At 45.4% G+C, this 26733-nt stretch overlaps 1 protein-coding gene across 8 annotated transcripts in view; it reads right to left on the minus strand.

Moving 5' to 3' along the window:
* The window catches only part of SMARCAD1 (SWI/SNF-related, matrix-associated actin-dependent regulator of chromatin, subfamily a, containing DEAD/H box 1), a 154129-nt gene that overhangs the window by 115365 nt on the left and 12031 nt on the right, over window positions 1-26733 (minus strand). For 6 of the 8 annotated variants that reach the window (XM_056567520.1, XM_056567511.1, XM_056567485.1 and 3 more), the window contains 2 exons: window positions 5741-5912; window positions 5362-5524 (listed from right to left, as the gene is read on the minus strand). In XM_056567520.1, coding sequence (XP_056423495.1) covers window positions 5362-5524; window positions 5741-5870 — 293 coding nt within the window. In that variant the 5' untranslated portion in view covers window positions 5871-5912. Of the gene's footprint in view, window positions 1-5361; window positions 5525-5740; window positions 5913-25422; window positions 25543-26733 lie in introns of those variants that run through there. The other 2 variants (XM_056567503.1, XM_056567465.1) reach the window with 2 other exon arrangements.

Consider the following 26733-nt stretch of genomic DNA (forward strand, 5'->3'; position numbering starts at 1 on the left):
TTCCGGTCCCCACACTAGCCGGTTGGGGGACCGGAGCCGGATGCCTGCTGAAATCGTTCAGCAGGCATCGCGGCATATCGCCCAGGGGCCTCATGACCCCCCCCATGTCGGCGATGGCTGCAGGTCGCTGGACAATTCAGCCCAGCGGGTCCCCAGTCCCCAGTGACCTGGAATTACAGGCCGTCAGAGACGGCCCCGAACAGCCATAGGCAGCAGGGGTGAGGTGGCACTGGTGCCACCTCGCGATCACCCTGATTCGTCAGGCGGTTTACCGGTCAACCAATCAGGGCACCTGCTGCGCGTGTCACTCCCGCAACCCGCTCCGCCCCTCTTCCGGAGGACGTGATCGGGTGCAGGAAGTGGACCCCGGCAGCTGGGGACCCCGATCTCCGGCGTCTCTGTTGGGATCAGTGCCCCAGGAGCGGCGAGGGACTGACCTACGGCTTGTAGCAGTAGGTGGCGAGTAAGAGCCTCCTGCTGTTCCTTAGCAACAGCTCCCAGCATGCAAAAAAGGGCATGCTGGGAGCTGTAGTTATGCAACAGTAGGAGGCAGACCACCACAACTCCCAGCATTCCCTTATGGGCATGCTGGGACTTATAGTTTTGCAACAGCTGGAGGCACATTTTTTCTATGGAAAAGTGTACCTTCAGCTGCTGTATAACTACAACTCCCAGCTTGCACAAACAGCTAAAGTGCATGCTGGGAGTTGTAGTGGTGCATCTGCTGGTTGCATAACTACAACTCCCAGCATGCCTGTTGGCTGTCGGTGACTGCTGAGAGTTGTAGTTTTGCAACAGCTGAAGGCACACTGGTTGTGTAACAGTGAGTTAGGTCACAAACTCAGTGATACATAACCAGTGTGCCTACAGCTGTTGCAAAACTAAAACTCTCAGCATGTACAGTCTGTCAGCGCATGCTGGGAGTTGTAGTTTTGCAACAGCTGGATGTTCTCCCCCCCAATGTGAATGTACAGGGTACACTCACATGGGCGGAGGTTTACAGTAAGTATCCGGCTGCAAGTTTGAGCTGCGGCAAATTTTCTGCCGCAGCCCAAACTGCCAGCGAGAAACTACTGTGAACCCCGGCCCGTGCGACTGTACCCTAAACACTACACTACACTACCACAAAAAATAAAAAGTAAAAAACACTACATATACACATACCCCTACACAGCCCCCCCTCCCCAATAAAAATGAAAAACGTCTGGTACGCCACTGTTTCCAAAACGGAGCCTCCAGCTGTTGCAAAACAACTCCCCAGTATTACCAGACAGCCACTGACTGTCCAGACATGCTGGGAGTTTTACAACAGCCGGAGGCACCCTGTTTGGGAATCACTGGCGTAGAATACCCTTATGTCCACCCCTATGCAAGTCCCTAATTTAGTCCTCAAATGCGCATGGCGCTCTCACTTTGGAGCCCTGTCTTATTTCAAGGCAACAGTTTAGGGTCACATATGGGGTATCGCCGTACTCGGGAGAAATTGTGTTACAAATTTTGGGGGGTATTTTCTGCTTTTACCCTTTTTAAAAATGTTACATTTTTGGGAAAACAAGCATTTTAGGTAAAAAAAAAATATATATTTTTTTTACATATGCAAAAGTCGTGAAACACCTGTGGGGTATAAAGGTTCACTTAACCCCTTGTTACGTTCCCCGAGGGGGTCTAGTTTCCAAAATAGTATGCCATGTGTTTTTTTTTTTTGCTGTTCTGGCACCCTAGGGGCTTCCTAAATGCGGCATGCCCCAAGAGCAAAATTTGCTTTCAAAAAGCCAAATGTGACTCCTTTTCTGAGACCTGTAGTGCGCCAGCAGAGCACTTTTCACCCCCATATGGGGTGTTTTCTGAATCGGAGAAATTGGGCTTCAAATTTTGGGGGGTATTTTCTTCTATTACCCTTTTTAAAATGTAAAACTTTTGGGAAACCAAGCATTTTAGGAAAAATATATATATTTTTTTTACATATGCAAAAGTCGTGAATCACCTGTGGTGTATTAAGGATCCCTTTACCCCTTGTTATGTTCCCCGAGGGGTCTAGTTTCCAAAATGGTAAGCCATGTGGTTTTTTTTTTTTTGCTGTTCTGGCACTACAGGGGCTTCCTAAAGGTGACATGCCCCCCAAAAACCATTTGTCGCTCCTTCCCTTCTGAGCCCTCTACTGTGCCCGCCGAACACTTTACATGGACATATGAGGTATGTCCTTAAAAAAAAAAGTAGAATATGTCACGAAAAAATCTCGGAATCAGAATGAAAGGTAAAAGCATCCCAGAGTTAATGCTTAAAGTGACAGAGGTCAGATGTGCAAAAAACTCTCTGGTCCTTAATGGGAACCAATCATCAGATTTTACCCTATATAACGCTTGGCAAAGCGTTATATAGGGTAAAATCTTTATTTTCACCATTCCCGGGGGATGCTCCTGCCCCCAGGGATAGTGAAGATATGAAGTTATAAACTAGTCACTCTGTTCAGTGAGCGGAACGATGACGCGGCCCATCAATCAAGCGGAGGGGGCGTCGCTCCCGGCCGAAGAACGGGAGTAGATGAGAAGAGCTCCCCGCCCAGGTGACTACTTGCGGCGGCGGCAGGAGCATCCCCCGGGGATGGTGAGGACAGCAATTTTACCCTATATAACGCTCTGCTAAGCATTATATAGGGTAAAATCTGATGATTGGTTCCCTTTAAGGTTGGTAATTGTAATGATTTAATAAATATAATCATATACCGTATATACTCGAGTATAAGCCGACCCGAGTATAAGCCGAGACCCCTAATTTCAACCCAAAATCCCAGGAAAAGTTATTGACTCGAGTATAAGCCTAGGGTGGGAAATACCTCATCCCCCCCTGTCATCATCCAGACCCGTCATTAACATCCTCATCATCCCCTTGTCATCATCCCACACATCCCCCCTTCATCATCCCCTTGTCATCATCCCACACATCCCCTTATCCCACACATCCCCCCTTCATCATCCCCTTGTCATCATCCCACACATCCCCTTATCATCCCACACATCCCCCCTTCATCATCCCCTTGTCATCATCCCACACCCCCCCCCCCTTCATCATCCCCACCCCCCTTCATCATCCCCACACCCCCCCCCCCCCTTCATCATCCTCTTCTCATCATTCGCCCTCAGTGGTCTTCAACCTGCGGACCTCCAGAGGTTTCAAAACTACAACTCCCAGCAAGCCCGGGCAGCCATCGGCTGTCCGGGCTTGCTGGGAGTTGTAGTTTTGAAACCTCCGGAGGTCCGCAGGTTGAAGACCACTGCGGCCTTCAACATGCGGACCTCCAGAGGTTTCAAAACTACAACTCCCAGCAAGCCCGGGCAGCCATCGGCTGTCCGGGCTTGCTGGGAGTTGTAGTTTTGAAACGTCCGGAGGTCCGCAGGTTGAAGACCACTGCGGCCTTCAACATGCGGACCTCCAGAGGTTTCAAAACTACAACTCCCAGCAAGCCCGGGCAGCCATCGGCTGTCCGGGCTTGCTGGGAGTTGTAGTTTTGAAACCTCCGGAGGTCCGCAGGTTGAAGACCACTGCGGCCTTCAACATGCGGACCTCCAGAGGTTTCAAAACTACAACTCCCAGCAAGCCCGGGCAGCCATCGGCTGTCCGGGCTTGCTGGGAGTTGTAGTTTTGAAACCTCCGGAGGTCCGCAGGTTGAAGACCACTGCGGCCTTCAACATCATCCAGCCCCCCTCTCACCCCCTTTAGTTCTGAGTACTCACCTCCGCTCGGCGCTGGTCCGGTCCTGCAGGGCTGTCCGGTAAGGAGGTGGTCCGGTGAGGAGGTGGTCCGGGCTGCTATCTTCACCGGGGGCGCCTCTTCTCCGCGCTTCCGGCCCGGAATAGAGCCGTTGCCTTAACAACGACGCATCTGCGTCGTTGTCAAGGCAACGTGACTATTCTGAGGCCGGGCCCGAAGCGCTTAGAAGAGGCCTCCCCGGTGAAGATAGCAGCCCGGACCACCTCCTCACCGGACCACCTCCTTACCGGACAGCCCTGCAGGACCGGACCAGCGCCGAGCGGAGGTGAGTACTCAGAACTAAAGGGGGTGAGAGGGGGGCTGGATGATGTTGAAGGCCGCAGTGGTCTTCAACCTGCGGACCTCCGGAGGTTTCAAAACTACAACTCCCAGCAAGCCCGGACAGCCGATGGCTGCCCGGGCTTGCTGGGAGTTGTAGTTTTGAAACCTCTGGAAGTCCGCAGGTTGAAGACCACTGCGGGTGGGGGAGTTCACTCGAGTATAAGCCGAGGGGGGTGTTTTCAGCACGAAAAATCGTGCTGAAAAACTCGGCTTATACTCGAGTATATACGGTATTTAAATTGATATAAAATGCCATATTTTCTATCTGCTTTGTTCTTTTGCTCAATACTAGCTGACCTAACAGAAGTCATAAGACCCCAACCCCTCCCCCCCTCCCAATTTTATGGTTGTAATATTTTATGGGTATTCCAGATGTTATCCTTTTTTACACAGGACAAAATTATTTATGACACCAATGAACATTGAAGGGTTCTGGTACTCTGAAAGGTTTGGTAGCACCATAGAACATGACTGGAGCGTTTACCTCTAATGGGTGGTGTGCACTACTTCTGGGGAATGGTGGGAGTCCCAGCAGTCAAACTCCCACTAACCAACTTGCTACCCCGTATCTTGAGATTAAGTAATAGCATCATGAGATGGGAATACCCCTTAAAGCAAAACTTAGATGGTACACACACTTGCCCCATACACAGGGTTATAGTGCTGGTGAACAAAATAAAAATGAGGTATAATTTACCCATATTTGTCGTCCAGATAGACCAGTGATTACACAGCATTGCTAATATGGTAATTACTGGCTTTTCTCAATGGAGAAACCAGACATGGAATCATGGTCATGTCAGGTGCCACCTTTATTTCGCAAGTTATACCTTATGTTAATCTGGTTCGCTCCCACAATAACCCTGTGTATTGGGTTAGTGCTGTCAGTTTCGCTTTAAGCGTCAGGTCCTTTTTTGGCCTAAATATAAATAGCTATTGTTTGGGCTATAGCTCAATAAATAAATGGCTACAAATACTGCAAAAATAAAACAGGTGCTGAAATAGGAGAGAGTCCAAAAAGGATTTAGAAAAAAAATTATAATAAATAATTAAAAGTTGGGCTCAAAGCACTGTGTTTGGTGTTTGAACAGCATCTTCAAAACAGCTGACCAAAAGGATCTGACACCAGACTGGCTCTAGAAAATAGGCCATCACATTTAAAAAAAAAAAAAAAGTTGGATAACCCATGTAAACACAAAGTATAACTCTAATTATATTAGTTGTGTCCATAGAAAAATAAGGTAACAAATAAAGCAAACACTGGTAACTTACTCTTGATGTGGGTGGATTTTCCAGTGCGTGGAGCTGAAACCGGGCTTATTTTCATGGTCTTCATTTTCAGAACCTGAATCAAGGAAACTGACACCTTTATTTTTCTGGAACAAGGACACATTGTTTAGTCTCTTATATTCAGGAGTCTCTGGGATGCTGGTAACTGCAAAAGCAATACATATGTTATTGTTTGCAGAATAATTAAGAATAAATGCCTACAAACTGATTTAATGTAACCAAGATAAACTGTAAAAGTCAGCAGCCACACTTAAATGGAGGCTTCAGCAGTCATATCCTCACTGATCAGTATGCTATGGTATCTCTATTTGTGGTAGACCTCTATACATAGAAGAAGAAAAAAAAAAAAACAGCATCTTACCAGCTTTGTCCTCTAACTCAGACTTTGGAGTACTTGGTCGACTTGATCCTTCATCTTCATCTTCATTTGAGACTTGGTCCCCTTTTTTATTCTTATCAAAACGGAAGCGGTCAAGGTTGAAGGTGGTCATAACTTCACAGCAGACATACACAACCAAGCAATCTAGAAGAAGCTGAAGTATAGAAAGTTTTATCAGCAAAAAGTCCCAACAGGGCTGGGAAACTGACCAAAGCATATAGCGGGCTCTCCCAACTCCCCCAAGAGAAGATGTCTTAGGCCAAGTTTCCACTTGTTTTTTTTCTGGCAGTTTTTGGAAAACTGCCACTGTAGTTTTTGAGCCAAAGCCAGAAATGTATTCAAAAGGAATAGGACATATAAAAGGAAGGACTTACACTTCTCCCTAATGAATCCACTTCTGACTTTGGCACAAAAGCTGCAGTGGCAGTTTTCCAAAAACTGACAGAAAAAAAAAAAGTGGAAACTTAGCCTAAGGGAGAGAAGGGTCAGGCATGTTTGATTTAAATTGCCCTAGAGCTGGGCGGTATGAGCAAAAACGTGTATCACGGTATTTTTGTAAGTGATGGCGGTTCCACAGTATTTAACGGTATCCCCCCCCCATGTGTCCTGGGTGCCGCTTCTCTTCCAATCCTCCCCCCCCCCCCCCCCCCAATGAATTAGCTGCGCTGTCCCCACATCATGTCACCACAAGCACTCCTCTGCTCATCTTCCTATGAGTTGCGGGCCACTAGAAATATGTACTGTACTACAAATAACGTTTCCTGGGCTCTGGTACCGTCTTCACTGTTCTGTGCTGCGGTCCTCTTGCTGTTTCCTTGGGACAGGAAAGTCACAGAGCTGCCAGACTATCAGCGGTCGAGGCGGGACATCGCTGCGGCCGGTGATAGGCTGACGGCTCTGTGACGTTCCCATCCCGAGTATTACAGCGGAGGGACAGTGAGGCTGGTAACGGGGAAAGTCGGAAGGAAAGTTTATTTTGTTTATTTTTGCAGCAACGTTATTTGTAGTACAGTGGCTAATGTGGAAACAGCTGATGTCGGCTGTTTCGGAGCTCCCGGGATCGCAGCGCACATACTGTATATGAGCCCCCCTTGCTAACATATCAGCCCGCTGCCACCGCTCACTTCTCCACCCACCTGTCAATTCTTTACCCACCCGCCGCTCGCATCTTCCCTAGCAATACTACAACTCTCAGCATGCCCTGACAGCGAGGACATGCTGGGAGTTGTAGTTTGGCTAATGCCAGGAGAGAGGTGAGCAGACAGCATACTGAGGGAGGAGGCTGAGACATGTACAACGAGACAACACCCCCTCCCCAAGCAAGTGAGCTACAGTAAAGGTGTATTAAAAATATAAAAATAAAAATGTGCTAGACATAAAAATGAGATGTACATGGTCAGGATTAGGTACAGTGTAATATATATATTGCAAATATATGCAAATTAGGTCCTTGGGGCATGGGTGAAGCTCTGACCCGAGATCCAGGCACTCTGACGTAATCTTCAGCCAACTCATCCATATGCATAACCCCCTCCCTGCACACGCGTCCGTGCTAGTGCGGGTAATTTTGATCCGTGTCACCCGCACAAGCCTGTATTACAGGTTAGTGCGGGTGATACTGATGACACATTTCCTTTAATGAACCTGTTTGTCACAAAGTTATGTGAAGGCCCCATAAATGCCAAGATGTGTTGACGCGGCTGTCAACCTGTCAAGAAAACTGCAATTGGCAGGCTGTCTGCTTTCAAGAAAGCCAGTCTTAATAAAGCCTCTCAAACGAGTTCTCCAATTTCAGATACTGGTGGCCTAGCCTCATCTCCCATCAATGAGAATAATCCATAAATGTGAAATCAGGGAATCCCTTTAATAAAAGTTGGCACATATCTCTTATTCTCAGTACTCCAAATGTGGTAGATTTATGGAATAATTTACGCCAATCTCAGCATCAATTGTTAAATCCGCTGGGTACAGAAAGCTATGCCCCTGCACTGAACCCTACCAAACTTTCAAAAAGAAGCATAAATTTGGGATCCACTGACTTTCCTGAGTGTGTAATCCCTATTACCGGCTCCTAATTTTTAAAATGTTTAAGATGTGGTACTGGGGGTGATCAAGGGAGAGGGATGAAATGGCACAGGGCAGGATCAAGGGGGAAATAATATGGCCCAATGTGGGGTGGGGGAAATAACATGGCCCAAGGTGGGGTGAATGAAATGGGGGGGTTAATAGTCACACTTGTAATGGTGATACTGGTATTAAGTAGTGCCTCGCGCAGCACAATACCTGTAATTGGAGGCACAGTGAGGGATTTGTCACCAAATACCAAGGAGCTGCGCAGAAGGAGGTCCCTTGTCAGCCCCGCCAAGACACCGAGCCTCCCCCTGGGCCTAGTGGAGCGCACCCGGGTCAGTTAAGAATGAAATGGCACAGCAGAGGATCAAAATGGTACGGCATGTGAAATGGCACAGTGGGGAGGGATGAAGTAGTACAAGGTGGGGGAAGGATAAGGGAGGGGTGAACAAAATGGCACAGGGGGTAAATAGAATGGCACGGGGGGGGGGGGGGTCGGGGGTAACAGTCATTTGTAATGCTGATACTGGTATCACATTGTGCATCGTATGTACAGCGTGATATGCTCAATTGGCAAAGTGTCTAAAAAGAGTAACTCCCAAATAGAGAAACAGATCATGGTGACACATCCACAACTTGTACTATGAACTAATTTGCTTCTCAGCGTTATTTCAAAAACTAAAAAAGTTGTTCTTGTACCCTTCGATAAACACGTGCAAGCCCACTTGCCACGTCAAGGCCACCTGATAAGCATGGATCCCTAAACTATCTAGTGGCATAGTGCTGAGTGGCAACCACTGCTGCCATGACCCACAGCCCACAGGGGAAATGATCCAGGAGCGAGGTGGCACCACTGCTGCCTGACCAAGCCCGCAGCTCTGGGCCACACCACCCCACAGACAAAAAAATAAAAAAATAAAAATAAAAAAAAAAGCAGTGGGGCTTCCTGGCTACTGGTTCTTTCACCCTGCGGGCTCAATGTTGTGGCAGCTACGCTAGTTTTAGTTTAGGGAACCACTCTTATCAGGGGGCCTTGACGTGGCCAGTGGGCTTGCATGTTTCGATCAAAGGGTACACTAACAAAAAGTAAGATTTTGAAATTACGCTAAGAAGCAATTAGAACATAGTATAACTTGTGAATGTGCGGCCATGTTCTGTTTCTCTATTTCTAAGATGTCTTAAAAGAGCATCACCAACATGAACATTTTGGAAAGCTCTGGACTAGACAGTATGCGAGAACTATGCACAAGTTGTGGATGGTCTACCTGTTAGCAAAATAACAGTAGTATGTATACATACAGTGGGGCCAAAAGTATTTAGTCAGCCACAAATTGTGTAAGTTCTCTTACTTAAAATGATGAGAAAGGCCTGTAATTTTCATCATAGATATACCTCAACTATGAGACACAATGAAAAAAAAAAAAAAATAAATAAAACTATAAAAATCACATTGTCTGATTTTTTTAAGAATTTATTTGCAACTTATGGTGGAAAATAAGTATTTGGTCAATAACAAAAGTTCATCTCAATACTTTGTAATATATACCCTTTGTTGGCAATGAGAGGTCAAACATTTTCCGTAAGTCTTCACAAGGTTTTCACACACTGTTGCTGGTATTTTGGTCCATTCTTCCATGCAGATCTCCTCTAGAGCAGTGATGTTTTGGGGCTGTCGCTACGGGCAAAACAGACTTTCAACTCCCTCCAAAGGTTTTCTATGGGGTTGAGATCTGGAGGCTGGCTAGGCCACTCTAGGACCTTGAAATGCTTCTTACGAAGCCACTCCTTCATTGCCCGGGTGACGTGTTTGGGATCATTGTCATGCTGAAAGACCCAGCCACGTTTCATTTTTGGTCTTGGCCATAGTGGAGTTTGGAGTGTGACTGTTTGAGGTTGTGAACAGGTGTCTTTTATACTGATAAGTTCAAACAGGTGCCATTAATACAGGTAACAAGTGGAGGGCAGAGGAGACTCAAAGAAGTTGTTACAGGTCTGTGAGAGCCAGAAATCTTGTTTGTAGGTGACCAAATACATAATTTTCCACCATAATTTGCAAATAAATTATTTAAAAATCAGGCAATGTGATTTTATGGATTTTTTCCTCATTATGTCTCTCATAGTTGAGGTATACCTATGGTGAAAATGACAGGCCTCTCATCTTTTTAACCCCTTAAGGACCAAGGACGTACCGGTACGTCCTTGGTCCTGCTCTTCTGATATAACGCGGGGTTACACAGTAACCCCGCGTCATATCATGGCGGGCCCGGCGTCATAGTGAAGCCGGGACCCGCCTCTAATAGCGCGCAGCACCGATCGCGGCGCCGCGCGCTATTAACCCTTTAGCCGCGCGCTCAAAGCTGAGCCGCGCGGCTAAAAGTGAAAGTGAAAGTTCCCGGCTAGCTCAGTCGGGCTGTTCGGGATAGCCGCGGCTAATCGCGGCATCCCGAACAGCTGACAGGACAGCGGGAGGGCTCCTTCCTGCCTCCTCGCTGTCCGATCGCCGAATGACTGCTCAGTGCCTGAGATCCAGGCATGAGCAGTCATGCGGCAGAATCGTTGATCACTGGTTTCTTATGAGAAACCAGTGATCAACATAGAAGATCAGTGTGTGCAGTGTTATAGGTCCCTATGGGACCTATAACACTGCAAAAAAAAAGTGAAAAAAAAAAGTGAATAAAGATCATTTAACTCCTCCCCTATTAAAAGTTTGAATCACCCCCCTTTTCCAATAAAAAAAAAAAAAACAGTGTAAATAAAAATAAACATATGTGGTATCACCGCGTGCGGAAATGTCCGAATTATAAAAATATATCATTAATTAAACCGCTCGGTCAATGGCGTGCGCGCAAAAAAATTCCAAAGTCCAAAATAGTGCATTTTTGGTCACTTTTTATATCATTTAAAAATGAATAAAAAGTGATCAATAAGTCTTATCAATGCAAAAATGGTACCGTTAAAAACTTCAGATCACGGCGCAAAAAATGAGCCCTCATACCGCCCCATACACGGAAAAATAAAAAAGTTATAGGGGTCAGAAGATGACAATTTTAAACGTATTAATTTTCCTGCATGTAGTTATGATTTTTTCCAGAAGTCCGACAAAATCAAACCTATATAAGTAGGGTATCATTTTAATCGTATGGACCTACAGAATACATATCAGGTGTCATTTTTACCGAAAAATGTACTACGTAGAAACGGAAGCCCCCAAAAGTTACAAAACAGCGGTTTTTTTTCAATTTTGTCGCACAATGATTTTTTTTCCCGCTTCACCATAGATGTTTGGGCAAAATGACTGACGTCATTACAAACTAGAATTGGTGGCGCAAAAAATAAGCCATCATATGGATTTTTAGGTGTAAATTTGAAAGAGTTATGATTTTTTTAAAGGCAAGGAGCAAAAAACGAAAATGCAAAAACGGAAAAACCTCCGGTCCTTAAGGGGTTAAGGGGGAAAACTTGCACAATTGGTGGCTGACAATACTTTGCCCCACTGTAAGCCCATGGTTCTGAGCATCTGCACTGCAAAAGTCTGGTTAAAGGGGTTATCCAGGAAAAAACTTTTTTTTATATATATCAACTGGCTCAAGAAAGATAAAACAGATTTGTAAATTACTTCTATTAAAAAATCTTAATCCTTTCAGTACTTATGAGCTTCTGAAGTTAAGGTTGTTCTTTTCTGTCTAAGTCCTCTCTGATGACACCTGTCTCGGGAACCGGCCAGTTTAGAAGAGGTTTGCTATGGGGATTGGCTTCTAAACTGGGAGTTTCCCCGAGATATGTGTCATCAGAGAGCACTTAGACAGAAAAGAACAACCTTAACTTCAGAAGCTCATAACTACTGAAAGGATTAAGATTTTTTAATGGAAGTAATTTACAAATCTGTTTTATCTTTCTGGAGCCAGTGGATATATAAAAAAAAAAAAAAAGTTTTTTCCTGGATAACCCCTTTAAGTCCAACTTTTCTCCTCTTATCTTGTGTCTGTTGGCCAAACAAAGTAGGCAGATTAAAGCAAGTTGTGTGCATTGATAATGAGGAGATGGTTTGGACTTGCATGGGCTTCTGTCAAGGAGAGAAATGCTCCCTTAGTAGGCAGAAACAATACAGTGCTGGTCTGATGGATTAATGTAATACTATAGTATTCCATCAATACCCATTAGCAATCAAGTTATGTATAACAACGTATTTATGTTCCAGCATTACTTCTATAGGGATGTTTGAGATATTTTGATGAAACTTGGTAAACATGTTACATTATATATATATATATATATATATATATACACACACATAATATATATACATATATATACATATATATATTAAAAAAAAAAAAAAAAAAAAAAAAACACGTGTCACACCCCCTTAGGTGAGTGGGGATTAGGGCTTCTCAGAGAGGAAAATAAATAAATAAATAAAAAATAATAAGTGTATATTTCTGGGTGAAAAAAAGTTCTGGAGAGTAGAGGGACCCCTATTGGTAAGAAATGTGTCTATGTGTCTTGTCCCTGCAGCCATTGCTTGTGTGCCTGTGGGACAAAATACAGGAAATGAGTGCAGGAAAGGCATTGCCCAAGGTAAAGCCTCCTCCACCTCCATCGTCATGTGTGTAAATGTCCGAATTATTAAAATATAATTTTATTGATCCTGTACGGTGAACCTTAAAAAAAAAAAAAAAAAAAAAAAAACGCAAGATTGCTGCTTTTTTCATATTTTGTTAAAAAAGTTTTATATACATAAATGTGGTATCAATAAAACGTACAGATCATGGCGTATTAGTATTTTTTGGTTGCGTTATACATTTTATGGTAAAATGAGTGATCTGATTACGCAGGACAATTGGTCGCGCAAAAAACAAGCTGTCATACTAGTCTGTGGAGGAAAATATAAAAGTTAAGATTTTTAGAAGACGAGGAGGAAAAAACGAAAATGCAAAAAATCAAATTGGCCTGGTGCTTAAGGTCTAAATGGGTTTGGTCCTTAAGGGGTTAAAGGAGTAGTCTAGTGCAGACTATCCCAACTCTGTTGTGCCCGGGCTGGAAAAAAAAATAATAATAATGAAACCAAACTTTCACTCACCTTCCAGCGTTCCCCCGGAGCGCCACAACAGCTGATCGGTCCTCGTATCTTCTCACAGCACTCAGCCTATCACCGGCCACAGCGATGTCCCACCTCGGCGGGTGATAGGCTGAGCGCTGTGCGACGACCTGTACACGGAAGGAGTCAGAAGACGGGACCGAAGGACCAATCAGCTGTAGCGGCGCTCCGGCAGAACGCAGGAAGGTGAGTGAAAGTTTTTTTTTTTTTTTCCAGCCCGGGCACAATGGAAATGGAATAGCCTGTACTAGACTTCTTTAATAGCTTGATAAAATTATACATTGTTGGGGTGCCACAAAAAAAAAAAAAAAAATTGGAAAAAACCCACTATATTTAACCCCTTAACGACGCAGGACGTAAATGTACGTCCTGGTGAGCTGGTACTTAACGCACCAGGACGTATATTTACGTCCTAAGCATAGCCGCGAGCATCGGAGCGATGCCCGGATCATGCGCGGCAAGTCCCAGCAGCTGATTGCAGACAAGGACCCACCGGTAATGACGGACATCCGCGATCTCCTGGTTGTCCGCCATTAACCCCTCAGATGCCGTGATCAATACAGAACACGGCAGCATCGCGGTCACTAAAATGGATGATCGGATCGCCCGCAGCGCTGCCGCGGCGATCCGACCATCCAGCACAGCAGACGGAGGTCCCGTCACCTGCCTCCCCGGCGTCTTCTGCTCTGATCTGCCTTCCCGCAGACCAGAGCAGAAGATGACCGATAGCACTGAACAGTATATTAGCAATCGAACGATTGCTATAAATAGTCCCCTATGGGGACTATTAAAGGTGTAAAATAGAAGTAAAAAAATAAAATAAATAAATAAATAAAAAAATCGAAAAACCTCCTCCCCCAATAAAAACGTAATTGTCCCATTTCCCCATTTCACCCCCAAAAAGTGTTAAAAAAATATTTGGATATACATATTTGGTATCGCCGCGTGCATAAATATCAACTATTAAAATAAAATGTTAATGATACCGTACGGTGAACTGCGTGAACGAGAAAAAAAAAATTGCTGCTTTTTTATAACACTAATTAAAAAAAATTATAAAAAAATGGATTAAAAAAGTTTTATATAAGCAAATATGGTATCAAAAAGTACAGATCACGGAGCAAAAAATGAGCCCTTAACGCCGCTTATACAGAAAAAAGAAAAAAGTTATAGGTCTTCAAAATAGGGGATTTGAAACATACTAATTTGGTAAAGTTAGCGATTTTTATTAAGCGCAACAGTAATAGAAAAGTATGTTATAATGGCTATCATTTTAATTGTATTGACGCAAAGAATAAAGAACATGTCATTTTACATGTCATGTAAATTTTACGGTGTGAAAACGAAACCTTTCAAAATTAGCAAAATTGCAGTTTTCTTTTTAATTTCCCCACACAAATAGTATTTTTTTGGTTGCGCCATACATTTTATGGTAAAGTGAGTGATGGCATTACAACGGTCAACTGGTCGCACAAAAAACAAGCCCTCATACTAGTCTGTGGAAGAAAATATAAAAGAGTTATGATTTTTTGAAGACTAGGAGGAAAAAACGAAAAACTTAAAAATAAAACTGTCTGAGTCCTTAAAGGGGTAGTCCAGTGGTGAAAGACTTATCCCCTATCCTAAGGATAGGGGATAAGTTTGAGATCGCAGGGGGTCCGACCGCTGGGGCCCCCTGCAATCTCCTGTACAGAGCCCCGACAGCCCGCGGGAAGGGGGCGTGTCGACCTCCGCACGAAGCGGCGGCCGACACGCCCCCTCAATACAACTCTATGGCAGAGCCGAAGCGCTGCCTTCAGCAATCTCGAGCTCTGCCATAGAGATGTATTGAGGGGGCGTGTCGGCCGCCACTTTGTGCGGAGGACGACACCCGCTATCTGGCCAGAGAGCCTGGCCCCCGTACAGAGAGATCGTAGGGGGCCCCAGCGGTCGGACCCCCGCAATCTCAAACTTATCCCCTATCCTTAGGATAGGGGATACGTTTTTCACCACTGGACTACCCCTTTAAGGCCCAAATGGGCTGAGTCCTTAAGGGGTTAATTACCCCTACTGTCTTCATTCTATTGCAGAGACGAGAGCTTAGAGCAGGACCGGCTGCTCAACTTATCACTGGCTGTAGCAATGCCCTGTCTTAGCCAGTGATTGGCTGAGTGGGCAGGTCCTGCACCAAGCTCTCGTCTCCGAAGCAAGATCAAAAAGGAGCCTAATGGGAGGTGCAGGGAACCAAGGTAGATTAAGTTATGTCAACCGCTGAAATACCCCTTTACGAATAAGTGGGTTTTTAAATATCTAAATAAAAAATGAAAATAAAAAGCTTCCTTCAGTGTCCAGAGAAGCACTGCTGAATGTTGAAAGCACATCATGGCCCAGTGCTCCCTCTCAGCCTACTAAATTGGACACACCCATAAATTGGTGAAAGTTGAGTTGGTCAAACCTACCACATTGGCACATTAAGTTTAGATTGGTGGGGTCTTAGTGCTGAATCTAAACGATCACTTTGCTTCTCATCAATATTGCATAATTTTCTGTAGCCGCCCTACAGATCTGAGCAAGAGAGGCACCTCTTCTCTGCCCGTGATGAGGCGACAGCTCTATTAGAGTGGACTCTAAGGTTAGGAGGTGGAGACAGACCTGCAGAGGAATAAGCTGCAACAACGGCCTGCCTAACCCATCTAGCAATAGTATCTGCTCTAATACTATTTCCCCTATTGGGACCTGCAAACTGAATAAATCTGATTTTCTAAAATCTTTAGTCCTTTCTAAATATTCTAACACATCTGCGGACATCAAGCACATGGAACAGTTTTCTCCTTCTGAAGATGGATTCGCACAGAAGGAAGGAAGGGCCACTGATAAATGGAATTCTGAGACAACTTTGGGGAGAAAAGCAGGATCAGGTCTTAACATAATTCTATCATCTAAGATTTGAGTATAGGGTTCTCTAGTAGATAGGGCCGCTAACTCCCCTACTCTCCTGGCTGATGTGACATTATTAAGGCAGTTTAAAACCTTCAGGGGTATAGAAGACAAAGGCTCAGGGGGACGGGGGAGATGGCGAAGGGTCCCGGGACCAGCGTTCGTGTCAGGACCCGAGGCGGTATCCGGACCGACAGTGCGGGACCGGCGGAGGCAGCGGTGGACGCAGCAGTGAAGATCAGCGGTAAGTGATCTTCACTGCTGCGTTCCAGGAGTTGCCAAACTACAACTCCCAGCAAGCCCAGACAGCCAAAGGCTTTCTGGCCATGCTGGGAGTTGTAGTTTTGCAAGATCTGGAGGCCCGCAGTTCGGAGACCACTGTGCAGAGGTGTCCAAACTGTGCTCTTACAGATGTTGCAAAACTACAACTCCCAGCATGCCCAGGCATGCTGGGAGTTGTAGTTCTGTAACATGTGGCCCTTCAGATGTTGCAGAACTACAACTCCAAGCATGCCTGGACAGTCTGGGCATGCTTGGAGTTGAAGTTTTGCAACATCTGGAGGGCTACAGCTTGGACACCACTGCACAGTGGTCACCAAACTGTGACCCTCCAGATATTGCAAAACTAACTCCCAACATGTCTTTCGGCGGTCTGGGCATGCAGGGAGTTGTAGTTTTTCAACAGCTGGAGGCACCCTTTTTGGGAAACACTAAGTAACAAACTCAAGTGTTTTGCAACCAGTGTGCCTCCAGCTGTTGCATAACTACAACCCCCAGCATGCACGGACAGCCAAAGGGCATGCTGGGAGTGTTAGTAGTATGCCTCCAGCTGTTGCATAACTACAAGTCCCAGCATGCCCTCAGTTTTCACTGCATGCTGAGAGTTGCAGTTTTTGCAACGGCTGAAGGCACACTGGTTGTGAAGTTTGTTACGTAACACAGTGTTTCGCAACCAGTGTGCCTCCAGCTGTTGCAAACTACAACTCCCAGCATGCACTGATAGACCGTACATGCAAGGAGTTGTAGTTTTGAGTTAAGTAACAAACTCTACGTTTTGCAACCAGTGTGCCTCCAGCTGTTGCATAACTTCAAACCCCAGCATGCACGGACAGCCAGAGGGCATGCTGATAGTGGTAGTTTTGCAACAGCTGGAGGTCTGCGCCCCTCCCCCCCATGTGAATGTACAGGGTACATTCACACGGCCGGGGTCTACAGCGAGCTTCTTGCTACAAGTTTGAGATGCAGCAAGTTTTCCGCCGCAGCTCAAACTCCCAGGGGGAAGCTCGCTGTAGACCCCGGCCATGTGAATGTACCCTAAAACACCACACTATACTACATTACACAAAATAAAAAAGTAAAAACGCTACATACACATACCCCTCCCCCCAAATAAAAAAAATTCTCATATGACACTGTTTTCAAAACGGAGCCTCCAGCTGTTGCAAGACAACTCCCAGTATTGCCGGACAGCGATTGACTTTCCAGGCATGCTGGAAGTTTTGCAACAGCTGGAGGCACCCTGTTTGGGAAACACTGCCATAGGGTATTTTTGGTATCGGAGGCAAGTGTCATTCTTGCATCCGGTTCCGTCCATATGCAAATCCCTTATTTAGTCCTCAAATGCGCATGGCGCTCTCTCACTTCAGAGCCCTGTCGTATTTCAAGGCAACAGTTTAGGGCCACATATGGGGTATTTTCGTGCTCAGGATAAATTGCCTAACAAATTTTGGGGGGCTTTTTCTCCTATTACTCCTTGGAAAAATGTAAAATTTGGGGGAAAACCAGCATTTTAGTGAAAAAAAAAATAATCATTTACACATCCGACTAACGAAAAGTCGTCAAAAACCTGTGGGGTGTTAAGGCTCCCTGTACCCCTTGTTACCTTCCCTGAGGGGTGTAGTTTCCATAATAGTATGCCATGTGGATTTTTTTTTGCTGTTCTGGCACCATAGGGGCTTCCTAAATACGACATGCCCCCCAAAAACCATTTCAGAAAAATTCACGCTCCAAAATCCCATTGTCGCTCCTTCCCTTCTGAGCCCTCTACTGCGTCAGCCGAACACTTGACATACACATGAGGTATTTCCTTACTCGAGAGAAATTGGGTTACAAATTTTTTGGGGGGGGGGGGGTATTTCTCTAATTTTACCCCTTATAAAAATACAAAAACTGGGTCTCCAAGAACATGCGAGTGTAAAAAATGCAGATTTTAAATTTTCTCCTTCACTTTCCTACTATTCCTGTGAAACACCTAAAGGGTTAACACACTTACTGAATGTCATTTTGAATACGTTGAGGGGTGCAGTTTTTATAATGGGGTCATTTGTGTGTCATTTCTAACAAGAAGGCCCTTCAAATCCACTTCAAACCTGAACTGGTCCCTGAAAAATTCAGATTTAGAAACTTTTGTGAAGAAAATAGAAAATTGCTGCTGAAATTTGAAGCCCTCTGAGGTCTTCCAAAAGTAAAAACATGTCAACTTTATGATGCAAATATAAAGTAGACATATTGTATATGGGAATCAATATATAATTTATTTGGTATGTCTGTGTTCCTTACAAGCAGAGTTTCAAAGTTCGAAAATTGCTAAATTTTCTAATTTATGAAATTTTTGAATTTTTCACCAAGAAATTATGCAAGTATTGTCGAAATTTTACTGCTATGTTAAAGTAGAATATGTCACGAAAAAACATTCTCTGAATCAAATTCATAAGTAAAAGCATCCCAGAGTTAATGTTTAAAGTAACAGTGGTCAGATGTGCAAAAAACGCTCTGGTCCTTAAGCTGAAAATGGGCTTGGTCCTTAAGGGGTTAAAGGGGTACTCCGCCCCTGGCATCTTATCCCCTATCCAAAGGATAGGGGATAAGATGTTAGATCACCGCGGTCCCGCTGCTGGGGAACCCGGGGATCGCTGCTGCAGCACCCCGCTATCATTACTACGCAGAGAGAGTTCGCTCGGTGTGTAATGACTGGCGATACAGGGGCCAGAGCAGCGTGACAACATGGCTCCGCCCCTCATGACATCACGGCCCGTCCCCTTAATGCAAGTCTATGGCAGGGGGCGTGACGACCGCCACGCCACCTCTTCCCATAGACTTGTATTGATGGGGGGCGGGCCGTGACGTCACGAGGGGCGGAGCCGTGATGTAGCGATGCTCCGGCCCCTCTATTGCCCGTCATTACGTGCAGAGCCATCTCACTCTGCGCAGTAATGATAGCGGGGTGCTGCAGCAGCGATCCCCGGGGTCCCCAGCAGCAGGACCCCGGCGATCTGACATCTTATCCCCTATCCTTTGGATAGGGGATAAGATGTCTAGGGGCGGAGTACCCCTTTAAGGGTGGTAGCTTTTAACCCTCTCGAGACTTATGTAAAAAAAATAAAGAAATCTAGAATAAAGGCAACATTTGGCTTATCTAAATCTAACTTGACAGAATCCGAAAAGGACAAAAATTTCTTCCAAATTCTAAAATAAATCTTTGTAGTCACTGGTTTTCTACTGTATTGTAAGGTAGATATGACTGCTTCTGAAAGTCCCTTGGACCTCAAAATTATCCTTTCAAGAGCCAAGCCGTCATATGGAGTAGGGCTGGGCGGTATACCGGTTCATACCGAATACCGAATTTTTTTTCCTGCACGATATGAATTTTGGCCCATACAGCAATACCGGTTGCACCCCTCCCCCACTTGAATTAACCAATTAAGGACTGAGCCCTTTTTCACCTTAAGGACTCGGCCATTTTTTGCAATTCTGACCACTGTCACTTTAAACATTAATAACTCTGGAATGCTTTTAGTTATCATTCTGACTTAGACTTTAACTTAGTGGTAACATTTTGTGGTAACTTGCATCCTTTCTTGGTGAAAAATCCCCAAATTTGATGAAAAATTTTAAAATTTTGCATTTTTCTAACTTTGAAGCTCTCTGCTTGTAAGGAAAATGAATATTCAAAATACATTTTTTTTTATTTACATATACAATATGTCTACTTTATGTTTGCATCATAAAATTGACAAGTTTTTACTTTTGGAAGACACCAGAGGGCTTCAAAGTTCAGCAGCAATTTTCCAATTTTTCACAACATTTAGAAACTCGCTTTTTTTCAGGAACCAGTTCAGGTTTGAAGTGGATTTGAAGGGTCTTCATATTAGAAATACCCCATAAAAGACCCCATTATAAAAACTGCACCCCCAAAGTATTCAAAATGACATTTAGTCAGTGTTTTAACCCTTTAGTTGTTTCACAGGAATAGCAGCAAAGTGAAGGAGAAAATTCACAATCTTCATTTTTTACACTCGCATGTTCTTGTAGACCCAATTTTTGTAAGGGGTAAAAAGGAGAACATTTTTACTTGTATTTGAAACCCAATTTTTCTCGAGTAAGCACATACCTCATATGTCTATGTTAATTGTTCGGCGGGCGCAGTAGAGGGCTCAGAAGGGAAGGAGCGACAAATGGTTTTTGGGGGGCATGTCACCTTTAGGAAGCCCCTATGGTGCCAGAAAAGTAATTAAAAAATGTTTTTAAAAAACCCACATGGCATACCATTTTGGAAACTAGACCCCTCGGGGAACATAACTGGTAAAGTGAACCTTAATACCCCACAGGTGATTCACGACTTTTGCAGATGTAAATAAAACAAAAATAAAAAATGTTCCCCTAAAATGCTTTGTTTCCCAAACGTTTTACATTTTTAAAAAGGGTAATAGCAGAAAATACCCCCCAAAATTTGAAGTCCAATTTCTCCCGATTCAGAAAACACCCCATATGGGGGTGAAAAGTGCTCTGCTGGTGCACTACAGGTCTCAGAAGAGAAGGAGTCACATTTGGCTTTTCTGAAGGAAATTTTGCTCTGGGGGCATGCCGCATTTAGGAAGCCCCTATAGTGCCAGGACAGCAAAAAAAAAAAAAATAAAATAAAAAAAAAAAAAAAAAAAACACATGGCATACCATTTTGGAAACTAGACCCCTTGGGGAACGTAACAAGGGGTAAAGTGAACCTTAATACCCCACAGGGGTTTCACAACTTTTGCATGTGTAAATAAAACAAAAATAAAAAATGTTCCCCTAAAATGCTTTGTTTCCCAAAAGTTTTACATTTTTAGAAAGGGTAAAAGCAGAAAATACCCCCCAAAATTTGTAACATAATTTCTCCCGAGTATGGCGATACCCCATATGTGACCCTAAACTGTTGCCTTGAAATACGACAGGGCTCCAAAGTAAGAGCGCCATGTACATTTGAGGCCTAAATTAGGGACTTGCATAGGGGTGGACATAGGGGTATTCTACGCCAGTGATTCCCAAACAGGGGGCCTCCAGCTGTTGTAAAACTCCCAGCATCCCTGTCTGGTAATACTGGGAGTAGTTGTTTTGCAACAGCTGGAGGCTCCGTTTTGGAAACCGTGGCGTACTAGACGTTTTTCATTTTTATTGGGGAGGGGAGAGGGGCTGTGTAGGGGTATGTGTATATGTAGTGTATTTTACTTTTTTTTTTATTTTATTTTGTGTTAGTGTAGTGTTTTTAGGGTACAGTCACACGGGCGGGGGTTCACAGTAGTTTCTCGCTGGCAGTTTGAGCTGCGGCAGAAAATTTGCCGCAGCTCAAACTTGCAGCCGGATACTTACTGTAAACCTCCGCCCACGTGAGAGTACCCTGTACATTCACATTGGGGGGAGAAACATCCAGCTGTTGCAAAACTACAACTCCCAGCATGTACGTCTATCAGTGCATGCTGGGAGTTGTAGTTTTGCAACAGCTGGAGGCACACTGGTTGTGAAACACCGAGTTTGGTTACAAACTGTGTTTTGCAACCAGTGTGCCTTCAGCTGTTGCAAAAGCTACAACCCCCAGCATGTACGGACAGCGGAAGGGCATGCTGGGTCTTGTAGTTATGCAACCGCTGGAGGCATACTACTTTGGCTGGGGATTGTAGTTATGCAACAGCTGGAGACACACTGGTTTGCTACTTAACTCAGGGTGCCTTCAGCTGTTGCAAAACTACAACTCTCAGCAGTCACCGACAGCCAATGGGCATGCTGGGAGTTGTAGTTATGCAACCAGTAGATGCACCACTACAACTCCCAGCATGCACTTTAGCTGTTTGTGCAAGCTGGGAGTTTTAGTTATACAACAGCTGAAGGTACACTTTTCCATAGAAAAAAATGTGCCTCCAGCTGTTGCAAAACTATAAGTCCCAGCATGCCCATAACGTCCTGAGTCCTTAAGGACTCGGAAAAGGGGCCGTTTGAGTACGTCCTGCGTCCTTAAGGGGTTAATGAATTATCAGCCGCAGCGCGCTGTCACCTAACTAATCATGTGTCACCCGCGAGCCATGTTCTGCTTCTCCCCCGCCGGTTTATCAGCCCAGCGCCCCACATCGGGGGACTGCACCCCACATCGGGGGACTAATTGTATGTCACCCGCGAGCGCTACTTCTCTCCCCCACTGCGCTGTACTTTGTTTTCCTGTGCCCGGGCTGCAAATATTAAAAAACAAACTTTAAAGGGGTTCTCCGGTACTTAGACAAAGTATAGGGGATAAGATGCCCCCCCCGGCGACACCGGGCGCTTTAAATCAATGATCTGCAGCGGCTTTTGCAGTGCCACAGACCGCCGCCGCCACCCACTTCTCTCCCCTTGCCTGTCCTGAGTCCTATCACAGCCACCACGACCACCGCCCCGGCCATAGACCACCGCAGCCGCTGCCCCATTGCCTCCCCCATTCCCGGTTATATAATTACCTGTTCCCAGGGTCCGCGCTACTTCTGGCTCCGGCGGCGTCCTCCTGAGCTGTCACTGTGCGCACTGACTGATGTCGTGTTGAGGACGTCACTAGTCATTGCGCAGCGCAAAGGGTAATACAGGACGCCGCAGGAGCCAGAAGTAGCCCAGGCCCCGGGAACAGGTAATTATAAAACCGGGGATGGGGGAGGCAATGGGGCAGCAGTGGTCTCTGGCCGGGGTGGTGCGGTGCGGTGGTGCATTATCGGTAATTGCCGATACCGATAACGTCCAAACCGATAATAGGTCGATCCCTAGTAGTTACCTGGCTGCGGGAGTCTGCAGGCGGCTGGGGAGGCTACATTAGTGTTTGTACTACTACCCCCATCATGGAACAGAGTCCGTTCCATGTTGGGGGTAGTAGTACAGGGGATAAGGTATTGATCACCCCGGGCCTCACTTCGGAGACCCGATGCAATCAGAAGTTATAAAGCAGGGGAGCGAGCGGCATGTTCCGCTCCCCTGCAAAGTATATACTACTGTATAAACTCATTTTGAAATCCCCAGCCAGGAGCCCTGAATGTCCGGAACCGAAGAGCCATTCAGGGCTCCCGGCGCAGTTTTTAAACTACTACTTTGACCCCCAAATTTATGCCCCCCATGCACATTATAATTCATTGGCCCCACCCCACTCATCGCCGCCCGACTTGTCCCCGCTGCTGCCCTACACCTACCACAATCAGCGCACCGCCGCGACAGGTCTATTCTCTGCTGCTCATCACCGTCAGGTACGGAAAAAAGCAGCAGAGAAGAGACATGTCCCGGCGGTGCGCTGATTGCACTAGGAGCAGGGCAGCAGCGGGGACAAGTCGGGCGGCGCTGAGTGAGTGAATGAATGAATGAAGCCTACATGGGGGACATGTCTGCTTCATTCATTCGTCACCGCCGCCCGTTCCCGACATATCCCCTCTGCTGCCCTGCTCCAAGAAGATGAGGAGCAAGCATCGAGAGGGGAAATAAGGACACTGGGGGGGGGGGGGGGGGGCAGGGGTGAATAAGGATAAGCACACTAGGGCCAATAAGCACACTGAGGCCAATGAATAAGGATAAGCACACTAGGGCCAATAAGCACACTGAGGCCAATGAATTATAAACACACTGGGGCCCATGAATTATTATAAACACACTGGGGCCCATGAATTATTATAAACACACTGGGGCCCATGAATTATTATAAACACACTGGGGCCCATGAATTATTATAAATATGCATGGGAGCATACATTTGGGGGTCAAAGTTTAAAAACCCCACCGGGAGCCCTGAATGGCTCCTTGGTGACGGCCATTCAGGGCTCCCGGCGGGGGATTTCAAAATGGAAGTTTACACAGTAGTACATACATCGCAGAGGAGTGGAGCATGCAGCCCGCTCCCCTGCTTTATAACTGCTGATTGCATCGGGTCTCAGAAGTGTGACCTGAAGCGATCAATCTCTTATGCCCTGTACTATTACCCCCAACATGGAACAGACTGTTCCATGATGGGGGTAGTAGTACAAACACTAATGTAGCCTCCTTAGCTGCCGGCAGCTGGGGGGGGGAACTAGTACTCCCATCATGGAAATTAGTCTGTTCCATGATGGGAGTAGTAGTAGTCCCTCAGCACTGCAGGAGTCTGCTGATATCACCTCCTCCGAGCATGCTCAGAAGTAATAACAGTTCAGAAACGGATATTATAAACCGGGGGCAAACAGATGACTTTAAAGGTTCATCCGTTTGCCATGGACTTAATACTGCATGCACAGTCTTTTCTCCAGTCAAAAAAAAAAAAAAAAACACGGAACAGGAAGCAAACGTGTGCAAGCGGTTGATAAAGGATTGTAAGAAATACCATTGACATCAATGGGATTATTTTATAGCTGTTTGATAATTTCTAAACGGGTTGCAAACGTATTGCAGAATGGGCATTGTGATGCAGATGGCAGTGTGAACAAGCCCTAAGAATACCACTGTATGTGCAGGGAGAGAGAAGGAGGTACAGCTGTTAGGTCTATGTATATGTGTGATCATGTGTATGCAGCAGAGCTGAGTGTGTGATTGTGTTTATGTAGCAGAGCTGAGTGTGTGATCAGGTGTATGTAGCAAACTTGAGTGTGTGCATGGTCATGCTTACACAATCACACATTCAGCTCTGCTTCATACACATGTTGCACACTAATTTCTGCTACATGTACATGATCACACTCAGCTCTGGTACATGTACACAGTTTACCAACCAGGGTGCCTCCAGCTTTTGCAAAACTGCAACTCCCAGCATGCAAAGTTTTGCAACACTTGGCATTCTCATTGGTAAACACTGATATAGAGGTAAAGGGACAGATTGTTCAGCAAAATTACATATTTTTTAAACCCAGACATTGTGTACTTTATAAAGATTTATTATTTTACTATTGTGCACAGTTTTGTTTGGCACACACTGCTGCTCCAGCACTTCTAGCTATGTGAGCAGTGTACAACGGGAAAATGCTACAGCTCTGTGAAGTGTGGAGGTAGAGAAGGAGTGCACAACTTTTGTAAATTTTGAGCAAGAGTGTAAATTAGACAAGCAGTTTAAAGGGGTAGATCTGTGTCTACAATAGACACCTAATGATAAAGGTCCCCCATAGTCCTTAGACAGAAGAACCAGGCTCTCCATGGCAAAAAAGATAACTGTTGCTCTGTCCTCCCTGATCTTCCTTCTAACTCTGGGAACAAGAGCCAGCGGAGAAAAAGCGTAATCTAAGTCCCAATCCCAAGTCTGGGATAATGCATCAACTGCCAAAGGTAGTCTGTCTGCTAGACTCAAGGAAATAAAGTCTCTGACCTGTCTGTTGTGCCTGGTAGCGAACAGATCCACTTGAGGGGTTCCCCATAAGGCTGTAATCTTGTGAAATATTTTTGGATTTAGCCGCCATTCCCCCTGAATCATTTGGCGGCTTAGAAAGTTTGCCTTGGTATTGAGTTCCCCCTTGATATGCACTGCCGAGATTGTTTTTAGATGGGATTCTGCAAAGGACAGGACCTAAAAAGACAAATAAGGGATGGACTTCTCGTAGTTCCCTGCCTACTGATGACAGACACAGTAGTGGTATTATCTGAAGATTTTTACATTTGAGTCCTTGATAAAATCACTAGCTAATTTAAGAGCTCTGAACACAGCTAACAACTCCTTAAAAGGACAAATGCAGCGCAATATACACTTATCCCCTATCTACAAGAGCAAATATATATACAAGTATAATTGTCTTTAGACTGTTTTTTGTGTCTAAAAATGGTGCAAAAAAGGCGCAAGCAGGGTTTATTTGTGCCTTTTTCCGCTTCAGTTGCAATCCACTGATTTTGGCCAAACATGATATGGACGGGTTTTATGAACTGCGTCTTTTTGTGAAAAGGCGCAAAACCACTGAAAAGTCTCTAAAACTACACCAGCCCAGACTTAGCTTTTTGGTGTATGTGAAGAGAGAAATTTTTGAAAATGTGACCTGCACAAAATTTATCAAATGGTCTGCTAACTTATAATAAATTTGGTGCTCCTACACATTACCAGCACACAAAAAAAAAAAAAGTGTAGAAAAATGCTTCACTTACACCTACAATGATAAATGCCGGCCTATACCTCTGAAATGCAAAACACTGTGCCCCTCACCTATAATGCACCCTGTCCCGTGCCCCTCACCTATAATGCACCCTGTCCCGTGCCCCTCACCTATAATGCACCCTGTCCCGTGCCCCTCACCTATAATGCACCCTGTCCCGTGCCCCTCACCTATAATGCACCCTGTCCCGTGCCCCTCACCTATAATGCACCCTGTCCCGTGCCCCTCACCTATAATGCACCCTGTCCCGTGCCCCTCACCTATAATGCACCCTGTCCCGTGCCCCTCACCTATAATGCACCCTGTCCCGTGCCCCTCACCTATAATGCACCCTGTCCCGTGCCCCTCACCTATAATGCACCCTGTCCCGTGCCCCTCACCTATAATGCACCCTGTCCCGTGCCCCTCACCTATAATGCACCCTGTCCCGTGCCCCTCACCTATAATGCACCCTGTCCCGTGCCCCTCACCTATAATGCCCTGTGTCCCTCACAAATAATGCACCCTGTCCTGTGCCCCTCACATATAATGCACCCTGT

Source organism: Hyla sarda, chromosome 1 (genome assembly GCF_029499605.1).
Source record: "Hyla sarda isolate aHylSar1 chromosome 1, aHylSar1.hap1, whole genome shotgun sequence".
In the NCBI taxonomy this organism is placed as follows: domain Eukaryota; kingdom Metazoa; phylum Chordata; class Amphibia; order Anura; family Hylidae; genus Hyla; species Hyla sarda.